The following is a 19,625-nucleotide window of genomic DNA, read 5'->3' as shown; positions in this document are numbered from 1 at the left end:
TGACCAATCCTGAATACTTTTCAAAATCCCACCCTATAGTTCATTTACTCCCTATTTGGAAGGAATAACACTACTTCTACATCTGTGTAATTCTATTATGATACTCTATTGAAAGTCTCTTGATAAAATTTGGTTTAGAGTGGTACTGTGATAATCATTAGCATGGAATCTAAAATTTCCTAGGTTGTTTGCATTTTTCTGAGTTGATGTATTGGGGTTTTCTCTGACTATGCTATTAAAGCTTGCTGAATAATGAAAAGCAAGATTCACACATAACGTATAGGTGAAAGTGAAATCCCAAAAGAGAAAATTATTGGTCACTATCATATTAATGGTCAGTCCTCAAAGTCAGTAACTGAGATAAGACTGGGATTACAGAGGCAACTTGCTGCTGCTATATCTTTTCTTGCTAAGACATCTATCTAAGTTATCAGCATGGATAAATTCAGCCAAATCATAGTGCCCAAACAGCAAGATGGTGTTGGTTAAAAGTTGAGAAAACCAATGATAATGTGGAGCAAAATAGAGGCTCTCTGCTTTCCTTCTCCTACAAACTTAATACAGTAAAATATAAAACTTAATGGCCAGATGTAGAGCTGAAGATGAGAATATTCTGCAAATATTAAGTTCACAACTGATTCAACCATCATCATAAAAGCTGCCATTGCCAGTGATGGTGCCAAACGTGAAGACTCATCCCATAGTATACTCACCCATGTGGATCCAGGATGGGACAGTAAAGACAAGTATCCCACGAATACCACTATGGATGATTAGCTACATAGTGAACACGAAGATGAATCTCATCACTCTCTGTGAAATGAGATATTATTTCTTCTGCACAGTTCTCAAATAAAATATTTCATAATAAGCTTTCACAATGTGAACCAAGGAGAAGTTGCCAGATATCCATAGATAGTGCTAGATGTTTTAATAATTGCTGTTCTCACTACTCTCTCTCTTCCTGGATATTGGCATGATGGAGTTTTTTTTATTCTGACTCTCTGTATTAGATACTTATTAGAGACTCTTCTGCCAAGAACAGTGGAAGTTTTGTTCTTTCATAAAGTATGCTTATTGAATATCTTACTAATCATTTGACAGTGTGGTAATGGCAAACCCTCATATTTTTGTATCTTGCTTTCCTATTAACCTTTATATTTCATCACTACGTTTGTTTTAGTGCACTTACAATGCGGCAATGTAAATCTGTGGAGGTGTTAGTGGTTTAGATGAGTTTTTTGAAGGCTTAACTTTTTCACTAGGAGGGTGGTGAAGCACTGTAATGGGTTACCTAGGGAGGTGGTGGAATCTCCTTCCTTAGAGGTTTTTAAGGTCAGGCTTGACAAAGCTCTGGCTGGGATGATTTAGTTGGGGATTGGTCCTACTTTGAGCAGGTGGTTGGACTAGATGACCTCCTGAGGTCCCGTCCAACCCTGATATTCTATGATTCTACGATTGTCCCTATGGCTCATCAGCAATCCCTTTATAGCAGAGCATTATAAAGGGATCAGGGAATGGATTTGACATAATAATTAGAGTATCATAAATTCTTCATTCCATCATACCATTTTATGTTGTGTGTGCCTTTTATGCCACTGAAACGTTCTAAGGAATGTCGCCTAAGGACTATCACAATAATGAATCAGTGAAATCTCAAAAGAGAAAATCATTGTCATACTAATTGGACCTGGTTCCAATGTTCAGCATCTATAATCAATCCTAAATTACAGGGTAAGATGTCACTGCTACTTGCTCTGAGTATTTTGACGGTCTTGCTTCTATTGTCTATTGTCTATTGTCTATTGTCACTGGAACTCTTCCAAATTAAACCATAATCCTGAGAAATAGCAAGAGAGTGTGGGTTGAAAAGCTGAGAAACCAATGACAATATGAAAGAAAGCAGAAGGCCCTCTCTTCTAATGCTCTAAATACAGTAGAAATGCAAAAAAATTATGGCCAAATATAGAGCAAAGAACTGAAGTTGAGAATAATGTGGATAGTGTTTTTGCAAATATCACACAGCTGATTCAACCATTGTCATAACAGCTGTTACCTCCAATGATGGTGCCATATATGAAGACTCAATCCATGATTCACTGCCTCCAGATAATCAACCAGGATGGGGCAGTGAGGACAAATATCCCACAAATACCTCCAGGGATTATGTCATACCTGGACTTATTCCTGAAAATGAAGATGAGTTTTATACAGGTACCAGTAAGAATAATGAATTATATTAATTTCACCACCCTGTGTGTAATGAGACATTATTTCTTCTGCATACAATTTATTCACTATCATACCTTGTTGGAAATCTAAATTCTCAGCACAGAGGTGCATTGGTGTGGTGACGGTGTTTTTGACCTTATTGCATGGAATCAGTTGCACAACAATTTTTATTTTTTAAATTTTCTTCTCTTTTTTTCTGGGTCTGTATATTGAACTTTCCTCTGCCTTTTTCTGTGTGCTGACTAGAACGTACTGAATAGTGAAAATAAGATTCAAAAATGTATTTGTGAATCTGAGCCTTGAATTGAATTTGATCGTATATTTTGCTTTCTCCTTATTCTGTGACAACCAGGGATTCCCCTAAACCGGGGAAATCCCTAAATGTCTTGGCAAGCCAGGTTGCTAGACATATGTCAAAGATAGAGCCTGGTAATTCCAAAATCCCATTTTTTTATCCTATACTACCAGCAGCCTAAATATTTTCTGTCTCATTGTTGTGCTTTAATGACATTCTGATTTACCGAGATAAATTTGGTGAGGTGCTGTTGCATTTGTGAGCTTATCTGACTGCTTCTCCCATTGGCTGAGATCAGACCTGAGTTCCAGAGATAAGTAGATACTTCTGCTTTCCCTGCTCAGGCTTCCATGTCCATTATCATTAGGGTTCTGTTAAGCCACAGTAATCCGACAGTGTTGGTTAAAAAGGTGAGAAATGTGGCTCAAAAGCCTTCTGAGCTTCTCTCCTCTGATACTCTAAATACAGCAGAAATTTTAAAGAGCAAGGCCAGGCATAGAGGCAATCACTGAAGATGAGACTAACGTGGCTAGTGCTTTTGCAATTATTAAGTTCCCAATTGCTTCACCATCATTATAACAGCTGTGGTCTCCAATGATGGTGCCACACATGAAGACTCAACCCAAGATCCATTGTTGCACAGTGTTCATCCTGGCTGGGGCAATGAAGACAAGTATCTCACAACTATCTCTAGGGATGATGTGCTACCTGGAATTATTCCTCCAAGTGAAACTGAACATAAAAATGAATCTTCTCATACAGGTACCAGTAAGAATAATAAATTATAGTCTTGTTACTTCTTTTTTGGATGAGATAGTTTTAATTGTTATTTTGCCATTTATAATATGCTAAAAGTCTATTGATAACTCTTGGTGAGTTATGGCATATTATTGTACCTGTTTACAGGAAATCGGCTAATCAAAATTTTCTGTAATATTGTGAAATTATTTTTGTTTTAGTTTATTCTTGACTTGTTTCTTTTTGTGTTAAGAGTTTCCTCCTTGTGTTGTTGGATTGGTCCATAATGAGCTTGCATGAGGGCTATTCTCCTTGTCTCCTTAGGTAATGCGAGGTGGTCTAATAATCATTCTTCTTACTACTCTATCTTTTTGTACAGCTTGGTGATGCCAAGTGCTCTCATTTTTGATCTTGCATTCCTGTTAACCTTTAGATTATCATCTCTGAGTTTCTGTTCTGGTGTGCTTGTAATTGGGGGATATAAATCTGGTGCGGTGATGGTGTTTTGGGTGAAATTTTCTGATGGCTTGCTCCTGTGGCTCACCAGTAACCCCTTTATAGAAGAGCACTGTCTAGAGGATCCGGGACAGGATTTTACAAAATAATTGCAATATCATAAATTCTCCATGCCATTCCATCAGACCTTCATACGTTGTGTGTGCCTTTTATGTCACTGAAGCCTGTTCTAAGCAGTATCACTTAAGGACAAGAACATAAAATAAATTAGTGAAATTTCTAAAGAAAAAATAATTGCCATATTTATTGGACATAGTTCCAGTGCTCAGCATCTGTAATCACTCCTGGCTGCTTCTTGCTCTTGGGTTTGTTTGTTTTGGGTTGTTTTATTTGGTGGTCTTGCTTCTGTGTCCATTGTCACTGAGACTCTTCTAAATTAAATCATAACCCTGAATAACAGCAAGGGGGTGTTGGTTAAAATGTTGAGAAACCAGTGACAATGTGAAAGAAAGCAGAAGGCTCTCTCTTCTTATGCTCTAAATACAATAAAAATGTAAAAGACCAAGACCTGTTGTAGATACAACAGGACCAGAAGAGGAAAATAATGGTGGTGGTGGTTCTACAAATATTAAGTTTAAAATTGATTCAAGCATCATCATAACAGCAGTGGTCTCCAATGATGGCATCAAACATGAAGACTCAACTAAAGATCCACTGTCACCTGGCATTCAACCTGGAGGGGATAATGAAGACAAATATCCCACAAACAATCCCATTGATAATTTGATACCTGGAGTTTTTTCTGACATTGAAATTGGACATGGCAGAGGACCAGCTTCTACAGCCACCAGTAAGAACAGTGAATTACAATAATTTTGTCTAATCCTTCACCCTTTTTTTAATGTCTCCCGATATAAAGGTAAATTTGTAAAGTATTGGGGGAAATGTTATGATCTAAAAGTTTTTTCTTTTAATTGGAGTTTTGAAAACTAGAAAATAGCCTCCTACCAATGTGCATGAAAGAGAAAGTGTTTTCATTGTAGAACTATGTGAAGTGAGATGATTTAAGACTAGTGTTTCCAGCAATCTCTCTAGAACATCAGAGAAATAAATGCATAACAAAACATCTGATTGCAATTGCTAGTGTTCCAGTGTCAAGCTGTGGAGATAGTATTTTCTATACTAAAGGCTCAAAACACAGAACATTTTTGTTCCATCTTCCTGACCATTTTATTCTCTGTCATCCAATGGCAGTTATTTTGAATGCTAGCAAAGTAACACTTAGTCCAACCAGCCCTCACCCCACCGTCCTGATATTATGAACATGTACCATGGAAGAGAATTTCCAGTATGGCATTTCCGCCTCCCTCTTCCCCCCCCCCCCCCTCGAGTAATTTTGCTGTTAAGTAACCCATCCGTGATTATTAGCATCTATGGGTGCTAGGAAGCAATAGGCTTTTAATTTCTCAGCTGCTTCAGTTTTGAAAGCTTGTTTCTGATAGAGCTAGTTTGTATAAAGAAATAACATGCATTGATCACAGTGTGAATGTTGTTGTTCCATGTTGTAACATGCAGTAATTATATTGGAAAATTAAGAGGCTATCCTGTATGCCCAAATGTACTTTTCATTTAAATGATCAACCCAGAAGCTTTCCTAAATGCTACACCTTCTCAGTCATGCTGCGCCAAATTGTCTGCTGTTATAACTCCATAGAAGTCAATACAGTCGTGCCAGCAGAGAATTTGTCCAACAATCTACTGCCATTTTTTGCACACAACCAATAATATGAACATGTATTAATACCACATCTCTCATCAAAGTATTTTTGAAGATAGTCATGAAACATTAATAGTTTAAAAGAGTTAGAATTTGCATCAAATAAACTCTTTAATTTGATTTTGAAAGGAGCTTTGAATATAAAAAATGAGTTGGTTCTATGGTGGAGACACACTGATTTGGTTTCTATAGTTTCTGGACTCTATCTGGGTTACATTAAATGTTCTAGATGTTACTCTCTTCTCACACCAGTTTTACACTGGCATAATTCCATTGGCTTTGGTGGAGGCAGTGTTATTTACATTGGTTTAAGTGAGATCAGAACCCAGCCCTCAGTCTTTTCAGATCTTAATGAACAACATGATACAAACTCAGCAAAATAAACCAGATCAAAACTGCCTTTAGAGGCCAAATTTTATAGAGCATAGATGCCTCAAGCATTATAAATTTAATAAATATATTTTATAAAATGCTATTTTATTTTTCTATTTGTCATATTTAAATGTGTAACTTGCAAAGTCATGTCTCCTGACTTCCAGTCCCCCATTTTATTAGGCTGTCTCCCTAATTTACTGTGTGTACATTAGACACTGTGTAGAAATGTTTGGTTGCTTTTCTTTTTTGAATATGTAGAATCTGACAGAGCTGGTGCTGAGGTAACTTTCAAGGATCATCAATTTAGATTCTTAGCAGAATCAAAGACATGATATTAATGGAGCAACAGAGCTCATGAGACTCTCTTCCCAACATTTTTCCTGCTATGCTAAGGCTGTGCGTCCATTTCTTTTAGTGCTATGGCATTATAGCAAAGCAGAGAGAATGCTAGGTCACAACTCTATCACAGTGGAAAATGTGTGCGCACATTGAGGGAGTGAAGGAAGGTCTTTTTTTCATAAGATGGGCCCTGCAAAGCATGAATGGGATGACAAAGAAAGTTCACTTCACGTGTTCATAGAACATATTTAAAGGCTCATTCTGAAGAAATTCTTTGCTCAGTTTGCTATGCCTCATGTTTTGACTTGCTTTTCCTATATAGTCATGTTCAGCTGTGGTCTGACATCATAAATATGACTGATCTTTTGCCCAAAAGCCACAGTGGGATAGTGAAACCATGTACTGAAGAAATCCAAATACATATTTGATTCTTCACAAAGAAAGAATATGGTTAAGTTGTCATAGGATGAACCTCACAGAGGTCCCTAGCGCCCCTGTCTGTCTACTTCCTGCAAGTGTCTCCTATGGAGGGGATAATCTGGGCCTGTGATGTTAAGTTGCATAGTTGAATCCTAGATGTTGTGAATATTTATGTGGTGTTGATAGTATAGTTCTAGACAGCTAAAATCTTTAGTAAATATCTGGGCTTTATTGCTATACAAAAGTTAGCGGTTCAGTTCAAAGGGGTTTTGTGGATGGAGCATCATGTTAGGGCCTCTGATCAGGTAACAATGTCTCTTGAAGTCTGTGGGTACCCAATCCACCGTAATAGTTTAACCATCTTTGTCTGTTTTCTTGGAGGTCAGCTCAGCTCCACCAGATGCTAAATTCAGTGCTCAGTTCTTGTTGCTGGGCTATGAATTTCCCATGAGATAGCATGAAGTAGCCCATCAGACATAAGTAAAAACATCTGGAGGTTTCATGAAGAGCCTGTTAACAGCAGAAAAAAAATGTGCTTCTTAGTTGTGTGTTTGCCAGCTATTATTAGGAAATGAGGTCAGAGATTCTGGCCAGAGAGGAGTCGTGAAGTGCTTTGAAGGATGAGGGGAAGTTTAAACTGGACAAGGGAGAATCTATGAGGAATTCAAAGGGTATATAGGTGTGTGTGGCGGGGTGGCTTGACTGGAAACGGGCACCAACGTGGGGATAGAGGAGGCCAAGATGTTACCATACTCAAGAATTAAGTTGATTGGTGCATGGCCCAGCAAATGTTATTTAATGAGAAATAGGCCAGAGTGGGGGTATGTGGTTGAATTGCAGACCTAATTCAACTTCACAACTCAATGTCAAGATTGTCTTCCAGAGGCTTCACTTCTGGAACATGAAACTTCTGAGAACTGTAACCATATCAACAGCTAAACATAGTGCCTAGGGTCTAGAAGGACCATTCATAAAACCAACACCAGCCGACATGGTGATGTCCTGGTTCAGCACGAAAGAGATACCTGCTCCAAGCTTAACCCACTGGACCTATCTCTATAATGTGATCAGTTGATGTCACTATAGCAATGTTTGTGACCTTACAGACTGATTTGGCTAACCAATACCAATGTAAAATCCACATATAGCATGGATTATAAACTTACTCTGGTCAGTAAATTGCTATGTGGCTGACTCCATTTGATTTGTGAAATCATGGAATCACTTGGGTCCTAGTCAATCGAGTTCTTCTTTTGCTCCCCAGACAGAAGGCTTTGAGAGTGCTGAGAGGACAGCGTGCTTGGCCTGATTGGAGAGAGTACCTCACACGTTGCTCAACAGCATACCCGCTGGTTGTTTAAGGGCAGAGTCTCATCCAATATAAGGCCAGAAAATACTTGTTGTAGGTGCATGATGGTGATAAAAAGACAAAGGGATCTATCTACAAGTGGGCAGAGGACAATCCTTCCATTAGGAACAACATTCTGATGTTTGAGACCTCTTCATGATAGTAGATATCACATTTAGAGCTGGCCAGTAAATTACAATTCTGTTTCATGAACATTTGAGGTTTCCAGATTTGTTTTTTTGTTGCATATTGGAATGAAAACAAAACCTTTAGAAAGTTTTCATGAAACAGATTTGTGTTGAAACCTCCATTTTTGGATTTAAAAGGTCAGGTTTTCAATTTCCCTGTCTCTCTTTCTCCCGGGAATTGACCAGACAGTCCTTCCTGGACCTCAGAAACCTTCCTGTTAAAAATTTCATAAAAATCAATACCTTTCTGCAAAACATTTTTATTTCGATGAAACAGCATTTTTTGAGTGGAAATTTTCTGACCAGCTTCACATTTTAACCCATGAAACAGTAGCATGATAAAAAGTAAAAACCGCCCCAAAACAGCAAGATGCTATTGTTGAGAAAAATGAATCATATTATTCAAGATAACGAGGCCAGCCCTAGTTATACTGATTATGAACGTATTTTGATGAGCTGTGGGCTGTGCAATGTTTTTCTATGCTACTTTAGTATGAGATTTTGCAGTGTAAACTCCTTCTTTCTGGACTCAAGGTGAACTTTGTAGTCATATCATCCTTTTAATTGTGAAAGGGCAAGTCTGTAGTTTATAGCTGCCTGTTAAATATCCTCTAGGCTTGTTGGTCATAATGGATGTTTTTGTTGTCTAGGTTCTACACTTAACAAACACGATGGCAGAAGAGCAAATCCATCTGGACAGGTCACAACACCAAAAACAGCTTCACAGCCGAGATCAGCCCAAATACCAGGTTGGTATCTCAAGCCATTGCCTTTGACAGTTTGATCACAGAATTAAAGAAATGGAGATGAAGAGGTTATTATAGGAGATCATAGCTAATCCACATTCCTGCCAATGCATTCGGTTCTTCAACTCTGAAGCAAAATATTCAGGACACTTGGAAAGGTGAAAGAAGAGATCTAGAGCACTGGGAGGTTCTGCATATGTCGCAGATGCTTTTTCTAATATATTATCTACAACGTGTATGATTATGTGTTAGAAAGATATCATACCAGATTCTACCTCCATTGTATCATGCCCAACACAATATCAATGGAAGTAATCCCATAAAAGTAGCTTCACTGTTGGGCCTAATTTTGATCTCACTTACATTGGTATATCTCCATTGATGTAGTGGATTTACTCTCAAGATACACGGGGGTAAATGAATTCAGAATCAGGCTCAGAATTTACAGTCCGTGTCAGGTTCTCATGTAGTAGCTCTATGATGCAATGTTTGGATTGTAAACAGTGTAGGGGAATTTATTAACTGGGAACAAACAAACAAAAAAGCCTTTCTCTATTGTTTCCAGATTTCTGCTGGTATGATCCAGTTTTTCTGAAACTAAAAACGGAGGGCAAAGTTGACCTCAAAATGTCCCTTTAAATCAGGGGCGGGCAAACTTTTTGGCCTGAGGGCCACATCGAGTTTTGGAAATTGTATGGAGGGCCGGTTAGGGGAGGCTGTGCCTCCCCAAACAGCCAGGTGTGGCCCAGCTCTGTCCCCTATCTGACCCCCCCCGCTTCTCACCCCAATGGCCACCCCCCGGACTCCTGCCCCATCCAACCCCCCTGTTCCATGACAGCCCCCCCGGGACCCTTGCCCCATCCACTCCCCCCTCCCCGTCCCCTGACAGCCCCCAGAACCTCCACCCCTGACTGCTCCCCGCCACCCCATCCAACCCCCCCCATTCTTGACTGCCCCCCCGGAACCCCTGCCCCCATTCAACTCTTGTTCCCTGCCCTCTGACCTTCCCGACCCCTATCCACACCCCAGCCCCCTGACCACCACCCCGAACTCCCCTGCCCTCTATCCAACCCCCCCGTTCCCTGCCCCCTTACCGCGCTGCCTGGAGCACCAGTGGCTGGCGGCGCTACAGCTGTGCCGCCCGGCTGGAGCCAGCCACGCCATCACACAGCTCAGAGCACCAGGTCAGGCTGGGCTCTGCAGCTGCACTGCCCCAGGAGCTCGCAGCCTGCCGCCCAGAGCATTGCGCTGGCGGCGTGGCGAGCTGAGGCTGCGGAGGAGGGGGAACAGCAGGGGAGGGGCCGGGGGCCAGCCTCCTGGGCCAGGAGCTCAGGGGCCAGGCAGGAGGGTCCCGCAGGCCATAGTTTGCCCACCTCTGCTTTAAAGGTTTAGGATCTCTTTAAATGGCAAAATGAAGAAAAGTGTAGACCTTCCACTTTGCTTTTAAGTCACCTCTATTTGCATATTGTTTCAGATATCTCAAAAACAGGCCTCTCTCTCCCACTGAAGAAGTAAATGACTAATTCAAATCCTTTCCCCCGCTATAGGCCCAATCACTGTCTCACAGTATAGAGTTTCCTGATGTTAACATTCAGCGACAGTTTCGTTTAATTTGACATTCACATAATTAAATGTATTTCTCATTCACATGCTCAGTGTAACTATCAGTAATGTCTTAGCACAGTTTTACTTACACTCTTGTGTTAGTACCATATTATATTTACATTCTTGCATATTAGAAAAAACCCTGACAGTAACGGGAGAGGTGTATTGTAAACGAATGCAAAAGTGTCCACGTTCCTGCTATTGTGTCAAATTGCAAATTAGAATAGGAGCTAAATTATTTCCCAATTCCACCCACAGAATGGCTGATCATAGTGGCTTCTCTTCTGGCGCTGACATTGATTCTGGCAGTCTGCATTGCTGTCAACAGTCGGAGCAGGTAAGGAAGCCCATTTCTAGCTTTGGATAGAGGGAGGTCATTGTTGGAGAACGTGCTGCCTTGCTGTCTTTATTGTTGAGAGATCTATGAAGCTTCTGGTAGCTTTGGAAAAGCACAGAGAAGAGTTTCTGCCACCGTGGCAATCTCTGTGAACAGCACACCTCTTCTTTTGTGATAAACGGTAGTTATCAGACAGGTAGTTGAGGCTCCGGTCCTGTGCTGAGCGCTGTGCAGTGAACCCTTGCACTTATGTGGAGCCCTATTGAAATCAGTGGGTGAATGGGTCATTATTGTTGTTCGTTTTCACAGTGACAAAAACTGAACTTATGCATAGCAGAGTAAGGGAATAATTTCTCTCTGTGTTTTACATACTAATGGCCTGATCCTGCTTCCTCTGAGGTCAATGAAAGTTAATAATATGCTAGATGGATGTGAACAGAAGCATGTACAGTAAATAACAAGGTGGTCCCCAGGTTAACTAAATATAAATCCACTGTGTGTGTTGCATAGGCCACAAGAGTACAATTACTCTGTGTGATAAGCTGTTTACACCCCATCCAGAGGACTGTAGAGACAGGATTCACCTGCTCCCACTAGCTAAAGAAGGGTCACAGCTGCCAATCCTGATAGCGGGAGTTTGCAGTGAGCCTAGCTGGATCAGCTGCAGAGAATCAATTCCCCAGCCCCTCCAGCAGACTATAAAAGGGTTCTGCTGGGGGGAATTTGAAGCTGGTGCTGATAACTGGAGGAATGGTTCTTTAGTTAGAAGGCTGGAATTGAGAGAAGAATTGAATTGGGAGGGGGAGGAGGAGGTCCTTTGGAGCTTGGCTGACATGAGCCACAGTTTTGACCTTTGCTTTAGGATTGGTTGAGGGAAACCCTGTAGTAAGCAAAGGGTCTAATAATTTAGCAGAAATCTTTTAAGTATTCAGAATATTCCTTGGCAGTGTCAAGTTCACTACTTTTCTTCCTTGTTCTCTTAGATTATAATGTCCTTTCTACAGCACCATCCATATGAGGCTCTCAAAATGCAAACATTAGTGAAAATAGCCTCACAACACCACTGTGAGATAGATAAATGCTATTTGCCCCCATTTTACAGATGGGGAAACCGAGGCACAGAAAGGTGACATGACTTACCCGAGTTTAACCAGGAAGTCTGTGGAAACCAGGTCTCCCTACCAAAGTCCTAAACACAAGACTGTCTTTCTTCCCTTTTTAGTAGCTGTTCTGAGGTTTACTATTATTTGTTGGTAACAGATTGCCACTTCTATTTTAAACTTGAACTTTCCATCAGTGCAAATATTCTCATACACTTTTGTCATGGTACACAATGAGCTACATTAATTCCTGGTTTACACTGACCCGCCTCGAAAGCAGTGATTCCTTCACCTCTGGGGCCTGCATGCCCAAGAAAGTGAGTGATGCTTAAAAGGGAGGAGACATAGCCAGGTTGGCCATTGAAATGTGATCTCCACTAGCAGGATACCATAGTGGAAATTAAAGCTGGAGGGAGGGAACCCTTGATTAGATCCTCCCGCAAACTAAAGCAGGCTTATGTGAGGCAGGGAAGTGCAAATTGGGTGAACTCAGACTGTGATTTGAGGGCCAGGTCCTCAGCTGGTGTAAAATGATATAGGTCTGTTCAAGTCAACAGAGGTGGTGCTGATTTACACTAGCTGAGGTTATGGCCCTATGACTAGATCCACATTAAGTGTGCTCCTTTGATAGTCTAGAGAAATTGCTACTCTAAACTATCAGTCACACAAGGTAAAACACACAAGAATCTACAACCTCCCTCTTGTTAGTTAATCTAGGAATTATAGTGTGAATGTTATGGTTTATTGATTTGTGTCACTCTGCTATGTCTACAAAGCTGAGACTGCCTTCTTCTCCTCCCTCTGTTTCCCCCCACCCCACAAATCACCATAGAAACAGACAGGTCCAGCCATGATCAAATACAGATAGAATCTGTCCAGAAATGAAACAATCTGGAAGCTATAAATTATTAACTACTTTTTAAAATTAAAAACATATTTTTACTTTGAAATTCAGGGAGTTAAATGATACATACAGCATAATGCTAGGTGTGTATACACACTCACACACAACACACACCTGCTAATTTGTACTGACTGGGAGGCAAATTTTGTGAAGTAGGAAGGAGGGGTCTGCTCCGACACCCACTGAAGTGAAGGGGAATCTTTCCATTGACTTTAAGGGACACTGGATCAGGCCTTAAGTTAATAAATTCAGGTTTTTTTAAAAAAAATCATAGGTAACTTTTTGCTCATCTATTTGACAAGTGTAAATTAGTGTTAATTACTTACAGTAATTTATACTACCTAATAAGTATACTGTAGAATATTTTCTAAAAATTATAAGTCTTAGAAATATGAAAATAGTAATTTATGATCTCACAATAGCAACTTTGTTGTGAGATCTTTGCTGAAAAGCAGGATGGAGTATACTAAGGGTTTTGTGAGAGAGTTGTTAGAGAGTTAGAAAGTAGAATTTGGAAGGCTTTCACACATATATTTTTAAATGACCAGCTAAGTTATGATGTGTTTCCAATACTTAATTGAACTTTAACCAACCAATCACATATAGTTTCATTCTCCTTCTCACACAGGCTGGTCAGGAAGTATATATTTTAATGCTTCAGAATCCAATTTTCACAAGAAATCTTTGACTTGCCTAAAGCACCGAAATGTTCGATGAATTGCTCAAGAGACTGAGCCTCTCTAGTTGAGAGGTTTATGTGCCACAGAATGTCTTAGAAATTCCAACCAAAGAAGTAGATCATTTTGGTGAATAGGGAATAGCTTGATCTTATCATTTAAATTTTCCCTTTTTCACAATTCCTATGTGGGTTATATTTTGAAATAGTGTGACCCAAAGCCCAGCATGACTTGTAGAGCCCCAACAAAATGAATGAATATTTTATGTAAAGAATCCGCCTTCAGTCTGAATAGCCTCTCCACAATATTCATGGATTGTGGAGGGTCCTTCTGTCCACAATCCATGATGAAATGCTGCACATTTTAGATATCATTTTGGAAAGAAATAATGCTCTGCCTCACATCCCATGGAATCCCATTACTGTATAGTATTTTCTCTATTGGTGTTGTGTGGGAGTAATTCAGGGCTGAATTTGCTCACATGTGTTGCATAATGTAAACATAGCGAATTGAGACAAGGCGGATCTGCTCTCAGTCACATTGGCTAAAACAGCTGTCGTATGTCTGTCTGGCAAAAAATATATATACTTGATTCAAACGAAAGATGGAGAAATAATTTAACTGCCAAATTAGTAGTTCAAATGGAATTCACTTAGCCAAAGCAGGAAGCATTTTAAAACACGTTTACATAAACATTGTAGTTGTTTTCAAAGAATAGTGCTGCGTGTGTGTGTCTTTAATTAATTATATTTAACTGTGCAACATAACCAGAAAGCCAGTTTAACCAGCTCCATGAGATATCCCTGAATGGTATAAAACCAGCACAGCTAGCTTCTATGCCACTCCTCCTACAGCATAACACAGGGTATGTTAGGGGGAAGCAGTGGCTGTTCCCACCCCCTTTTTTCCAGAGTGCTGATGCAGTATAATGCATGTCAGTTGACATATTAACCTTTTGGGGCCATAGTCAGCAAGTATAGTTTGTAGCTGTACTAAGGCTGCTCAGAACTACATGAGGGATTGGTCAGCATAGAACCAGTCCCAGGATCAGAAAGCCTCAAATGACTTATTTGTGATCTCATCCTTAGCTGCATCCAGGACGCAGCTGAGAATCTGAAGCATAATATCTAAGCCCAGTCTTTATTTTCCATCCTTAATATAGCCTTTAACAAGCCAAACTGTTGATGATAGCATTGTGACCCCTTCCATTACTGTCAGCATGGTTCTAGTCCTGACACACTAAAAAGAGAACAGAAGAGAAAAGTGACCCTCTGGGATAACTGGAGATAGGTTGGAACCCTGGATCCAAATATTACCAGTTCCAAAAGTTGAAAACTTCGGACCTAGTTCTAAAAATAACTGAGCAATATATGAAGGATGGGATTTTCAAAAGAACTGTGTTCCCACTTAAGTCGATGGGAGCAGAATAAGGGCAGTGATGGATACTTTTGGATATCCCACCTGAAAAACTTAATATATCCACTAAAGACAAAAGCTTTATGTATTATATTTTAGCTTTTCTCCATTGACAGACTCAAGTTTTATTTCCTTTGCCCCCTTTCTAGAAAATCTATTCTGTATGTTGTGCTTCCCAGTTCCATAATCTCCATTTGTGTTGCTTATTTTTACTAGATGTGGGCAGAAGAAAAAGCTAGTGATTAACAATGGCAAAGGGTCAGTGTCAGACAAGAAGATGGGTGGACTGAATGGAGAAGCCAGCAAATCTCAAGAAATGGTGCACTTGGTAAATAAACAACAGCCAGATAATCGAACAGGACCATGTGATGAATTCCTGACCACAGACGAAACGAAAAATCAACAAGAGGCTAACATGAAGACTGGGATGTAATAGTGTTGGTCCATCTTGTAGATCGAGAGTTGGGGAAATCAAAATCACATGGAACTGGGCCTGGAACTCACAGATGCAATGTGCTACTGACGTCTTTTGAGCATAATTAAGCATACATTTTATTCTTCTTTTTAATATTTTTAAAAATCAGGTCCAAATTTAAAAAATTGACATTGCTTTCTGATATAAGCGCCTGAGACTTGCATAAATTTGGCAGTTCCCATTTCCTACCTGGAAGACACGTATATGTAAGGAGGGATGTTAGTTGAAATCATATTTTCTCCAGTTGCAGCACCTTCACTAAGTGGAAATACAGAAATATCTAGTCACTCCATCTCAAAGGCATTTATGATACTAAATTTACATGGTATGAGCATAAGTGAGGAATAAACATCTAGAGAAAAATAGAGTTAAAGAAAAAAGGGCTTCTGTAGAGTTTGTATTACACCAGAGTCTTTTAAAATCACCTTTCAGCCCTGTGGAGTTTGTCAGGTGCATTCAGGATCTGCTGGTATAGGCAAACTGTGACATTTTAGAATGATTACAACTAGGGGATACAATGAGAGAACTCCCAAAGGACAAAACTATTTATCTCTATTTTTTAAATGCCCATGCATATATAATGTCAATAATTTTTATTGGGGCGAGTGGGAAAAGACATGAAAACTTGAGCTGATAAATAATCTTCTATTCTTTATTATCTTAACAATCTGTGCAGTTATCCTTCAGTTTCAAAGCTGTCTGTTGCTGTTCCCCCCCATCAATCATATTTTGAGTACGTTCCCTAGTGAACCTTGTTAGTTAAGTTGACAAATAAATGCAGTGACCACAACTCAAACACATATTTCAAAACCTAGCAGTAGGAAATGATCAAACAAGATGGCAATATTTTGTTTCTTGCAGAATAGGGCTCTATCTTTCCCTGCTCTCAGATGTATCATAAGATGTTGAGCTTAGCACAACCTGTTTTTCCCCATAATTGTTGCATGTTACACTATCTTGCTGATATTTTAACAGTCAAATTAAAATTATGTGATGTTCTCTTTTGGATTCTACTTCATCCATCTTTTTGTTTAAACTCTGCTTATTAAAAATGCGAAGAGAAATATTGTTCACTTGTTGAAACAAGAAGTTGGAAAACTGCATAAAGATCAAAGAAAATGAAAGAAAACTATTCCAACAACATAAAATAGCTGCTGCTGCATTGCCACATGCTTCCCTCCCCTTTGTACATCCCATTTATGTAAAGTATTTGTGTAAACTAAGATGGCATCCAGTACCATACACTGAATTGATTGAATATATTATCAGCAAGAAATCGAATTACCAGCAATAGTCTATCCAACTTCACTTTAAGGAAAAATCTAAGTAAAAACAATTCATTATGTAATTATAATCAATGAGGACCCTATGCAGCATGGGATGGGAACTGTTAAATGTTTAGTCAGTTAAGCAAAATAGTCCCATTCACTGACCATGGATCCTTAATGAACTGAGAAGAGCCCACTAAAGTCATTTATTTTAATTTCCTTTTTAAAGAAACTTCAGCAGTTACAATTTCAGCTAGAATTGTCTAATATTGTGCTTTATTCATACCACTATGCATGAAATTGCTGAGGTTGTGTTTCTCAATGTAGATCTTTAGCAGCTCTCCATAAGTGTTTGTTTAATGACATACTGTAACTTGGTAACATTTCTCAGGCAGATTGCCACGGGTGAAATTCACCCTTGTGCAAGAGGGCCAGCAAAGCATGACTTAATTTGACTGCTTAAGTGGCATATGTGCTGGCCCACTGAACAGGGATGTTTCATATGTAGAAAGTCACACGTTTGTGGGCTGTATATGATCATACGCTTTGAAGTCAATGGAGTTATACCTGTTTACATCATCAGTAAATATGGTCCAATGTCAACATTCTCATCCCGTCATGAACATACATAACTCAATTATGCTGTGGGATATTTGTTTCCTTCAGACATTTTTCATTCCTGAAGTAGTTTTTGACAGTGTTTTCCATCAGCCATTGTAAATCGGAATGGTCTCTTGAAGGATGCATTTAAATGGGCACTGTGCATAAAATTTGATCAAACAGAGGGTCAGAACAAGGCCTATTCACCTCTTGAATCCTAGCTGAACATAGGGTCTCTGCAAAGACCTCTTTAAATACAGGCTTTGGCATGTTACACATTCGAATTCTTACTCTAAATAGGAATATACCTATTTAGATATTTAATGGGGAAATCTGCCATCTCCTTCCCAGATTACTCAATTTCAGTATCTAGTATGGCAAGGACATCATGACTTGTCTTCTTTGGAGGTTTGGTTTTTTATTTTTTTTATAAGGTGGCATGCAATCTCTCCTACAGAAGCAGTGCCATTATTTTATATATGCAAAAGTGATTCATATTAAGATGTCATGTGCCACATGTATAATTAATTTGCATTATAGTTTCAAAACTAGATTGTCATTTCATGCGTATAACAATTGTTTGTACTGAGGTGGGGTTTTTATTGTTTGGGGATTTTTTTTGTTTATTACAGAGCACCCTTGATATATTTGTATATTTATTAACAGATTAATTAGAAAGAAGAAAGAATCCTCTCTAAATTTTAACCAGAAACATGGAAAAAAAGTAAATTGAGCTTCCAAAAATAAATTTGATTCTAAATTAAGGGAAAAGATAAGACTGGCATTATTATTAGCTAGGGTTTTGGTTTTTTTTTTTGCTTTGTACCAGTGAGCCACAGGTCTATTTACATGGTTGTAAACCCTAGGCTACACCCAGCTGAAACTGCCTGTACTCTTGCATGCTTTACTAACATTGTGTGTGGGGTTTCCAAGCATTCATTCATCTGGGGAAAAAACTCAGCTTGCCAGTTTGAAATGGGTGGTTTGGCTTCTCTAGAAATTGGATGATGAGTCTAATTCTCATCTCACCTAGAGCTGAATCCTGTAAGATGCTGACCTCCCATTGAAGTCAGTGGCCGTTGAGGGGGCTCAGCACTTAATGGAATCAAGCCCTTACATCTGTGTCACACCAGTGAAATTCCACTAACTTAGATCGATTTGGTGTGTGCATGGGCCCGATATTTTTTGCAGGCACCACTTAATTTTCCAGTGAGACAGGTTTAACTCAGAAAAAGCAAAGTATAGGGCAACCTTGTAAGCAGCATATGGTGTTCAATTACCTCAAACAGTGCTGAAAATAAGAAATATAGCCAATACTTGAATTTACATGGAAAGGTTATCTAAAGCATCGAGTGTATTAAGAGTGAGAGGTGACTATAATCGCTCTCTTTCTGATTAATGACTTCACCCATGTTTTCTGGATGATTTATAAAGAACGGTTTATTGAAGCAGAGAAGTGAGAAGGGTTACATTATGGTAAAAAGCTTTATAGTAAGGGAGTGTTTTAAATATTTTCCACAAAGTCAGTGGGAATCAGAATTCCAGTATGATATTTCTATGTTTTTGCTGGCATCTCAGGGATGTTTTGTGTGTGTAATTTGACAGTAACAAGAACCTACCCCTGTATTAAGTAGTTTGGAAGGATTTAGCATGCTGATGGAGACTTCCAAAGAGATCATTACCAGGGCCCTGATTACCACAGAGTAATGGAACTGTGCAGCGACAGAGACTCCCGCCTTGGTTAGGGAAGTGCTTAATTAACCTTTCAATGTCTCCAGGAAAGTAACTATTTCCCTCTCAGAATTAGCTGTGAGACCCAGGAGACTTAGGGCTTGTCTACATTTACCAGGGATCAACACTGTGGCGAACAATGCACTGGGGGTCGATTTAGCGGGTCTAGTGAAGACCCATTAAATCGACCACAGATCGCTCTCCCATCAACTCCGGTACTCCATCAGAACGAGAAGAATAAGGGGAGTCGACAGGAGAGTGTCTCCCATCGACATAGTGTACTGTGGACCCCACGGTATCTAAGCTATGTTGACTTGAGTTACATTACTAACATAACTCATATGGCATAGTTTAGATTGTCTTTCCCCCATAGTGTAGACAAGGCCTCAAAAAACTTCATTGAGCCAGCAGTTGGGGGGACTATTTGGATTTAGATTGGCTTCTTGGGGGAAGTTATTCAATATTGCAGCCAAAAGCTTTTACTTCATCTTAGTAAGCTACTCATGGCTCCTACTACTCGAGTTGAAGTTGATTAGACTGAATTAGATCTGATACTTTATATTTAGATAAATATAGACACAGGTGATAGATCTGGATA

At 39.4% G+C, this 19,625-nt stretch overlaps 1 protein-coding gene across 1 annotated transcript in view; it reads left to right on the top strand.

The window, feature by feature from the left end:
* Positions 1-15,386, top strand: part of CD44 (CD44 molecule (IN blood group)) — a 152,641-nt gene extending 137,255 nt beyond the window's left edge. The window contains exons 15-20 of the mRNA XM_065403321.1: positions 2,050-2,214; positions 3,110-3,289; positions 4,386-4,571; positions 8,819-8,917; positions 10,778-10,856; positions 15,170-15,386. Coding sequence (XP_065259393.1) covers positions 2,050-2,214; positions 3,110-3,289; positions 4,386-4,571; positions 8,819-8,917; positions 10,778-10,856; positions 15,170-15,386 — 926 coding nt within the window. The remainder of the gene's footprint in view (positions 1-2,049; positions 2,215-3,109; positions 3,290-4,385; positions 4,572-8,818; positions 8,918-10,777; positions 10,857-15,169) is intronic.
* Positions 15,387-19,625: the final 4,239 nt, after the last annotated feature.

This window comes from Emys orbicularis, chromosome 4 (assembly GCF_028017835.1).
Source record: "Emys orbicularis isolate rEmyOrb1 chromosome 4, rEmyOrb1.hap1, whole genome shotgun sequence".
Lineage (NCBI taxonomy): Eukaryota > Metazoa > Chordata > Testudines > Emydidae > Emys > Emys orbicularis.
The sequence above is the reverse complement of the archived record's forward strand: the minus strand, read 5'-3'. Positions and strand labels throughout refer to the sequence as shown.